Source organism: Aureococcus anophagefferens (genome assembly GCF_000186865.1).
Source record: "Aureococcus anophagefferens unplaced genomic scaffold AURANscaffold_329, whole genome shotgun sequence".
NCBI lineage: Eukaryota > Pelagophyceae > Pelagomonadales > Pelagomonadaceae > Aureococcus > Aureococcus anophagefferens.
Window position 1 is genome coordinate 1 of NW_008705857.1, and position 1,538 is coordinate 1,538.

General features: G+C 51.6%; 1 protein-coding gene across 1 annotated transcript in view; it reads right to left on the minus strand.

Annotated features, from left to right (window-relative positions):
- Positions 1-34: 34 nt before the first annotated feature.
- AURANDRAFT_68729 (hypothetical protein) overlaps positions 35-1,538 on the minus strand; it is a gene marked incomplete at both ends in the record, with an annotated part of 3,457 nt that continues 1,953 nt past the window's right edge. The window contains 2 exons of the mRNA XM_009044453.1: positions 35-567; positions 643-1,374. Of these exons, the coding sequence (XP_009042701.1) occupies positions 35-567; positions 643-1,374 (1,265 nt within the window). The remainder of the gene's footprint in view (positions 568-642; positions 1,375-1,538) is intronic.

The window sequence follows — 1,538 nt, forward strand, 5'->3', positions numbered from 1 at the left end:
AGGCCCTGGTCTAACACGCAGCTACTTACCCGGGCTAGCCATCCCACTCCTCATCCATAATTGCGCGCTCGAGTGCGGTGGCAACAGCCTCATCAACTCTCGTGCGTCTGCGACCGGCGTTGGCAGCAACAAGATCGCGGAAACTTGTGTTTCGGCTTGCAATGCCACGCATGTGGGCCTGGAAAAGAGTCATTGCATCGTCCACTGTGCGTGTGCGTTTAGTTTCGTGCACGTTAAATGACACGCGCCGCCCAATAAGAGATCGAATTAAATCCTGGATTCGTTTTGCGCCCCTCTCTCTTGCAAGTTCATCTGAGACGGCGCTATGATTCACATACTCAGGAGGCTTGGCCTCGGTCGAGGGATTGGTGTGCAAGTCACGAGCCGAAGTCCTGTCTGTCGAATAAATCTTACGCGGAGTAGCCTCGTTTGAAAGCGACTTCGACAACCGCAAGCTTCTTTGTTTATCAGTAGTAGTACCAACAAACTCGCAGATTAATCTGGCTTTCCTTTGATCATTATTACAGGCCTGTATGATAGCTGTAGGTGAGTCTTCGATGGTGTCATCTGAGGCAAAATTGCGCTGCGTGAGGGGGGTGTATTTACGGCACTGGACGCCTCTGACTGCGCATTGAATAGTACTAGCGGCAGCGTCCTTAAAGGCGTCGAAAGTAAATTCCTCCCGGGCGCTGGGCGGTGACCGGGAGATAGGAACGCCACAGACAGGGTTTCCAGGAAGACCAACAACGGGTTTGAGCTTCACGTGCTGCTTGGGTTCAATGCGACCCTTGAGCATTCTGCGGAGAAACATGTATTCGGGCACTTGGCTGGCAGATGATGAATTCTCTGAAACAATGGGCTTGTCGCTGTTTTGTGAATGAAAGCTGCGGGGCAGGTGGCTTGCGTAGCGCCCACCCATGCGAGAAAACTTCGTTCCGGCACCGTTGATGCTTGGCTCGCCTTCAGTAAACAATCCCCTGTCGAGGGCTGTAGCACCAATCTTCGTATGGGTAGGAATTAGGTGCAATCGATTCATAAGAGCGGCTGGGTCCCACTTCCTGAGATCTGGCATCGTAGCAGACTGATTTGATCTCAATGTCCCATGTAGCGGTGATATTTGTGCCCTCACACTCAGCGTGGCACATCGTACCTCAACCTGCATGCGCTTTACAGCATCAAGACACCTAGCTTCCAGAAGCCTGTCATTGATAGGCAACACGAAGGGATTCTCCATGCAGCTAGCACCATCGAGATAGTGCTTGGCAGCAGGTGATTTGTCAAGAAAAGCAAGGTCGGACATCATCTTTATCAAATAGTTTTCTCCATGGTACGTTAGACCGATCAAGTGCTCCAAGCCACATGCATGACCACCACCTTTGGCCACACGTTCTATACACAGCTTTCTAGTATCTCGCCACGCTGTTGCCCTCTCCACGATGTCCAGAGAGATGAGGCGTAGTTGGTCAATAAGCACCCCGAGTTCATTCATACAGCACTGTACGAGCCTCCACAACCTCTGCTCTACAACATCATCGAAC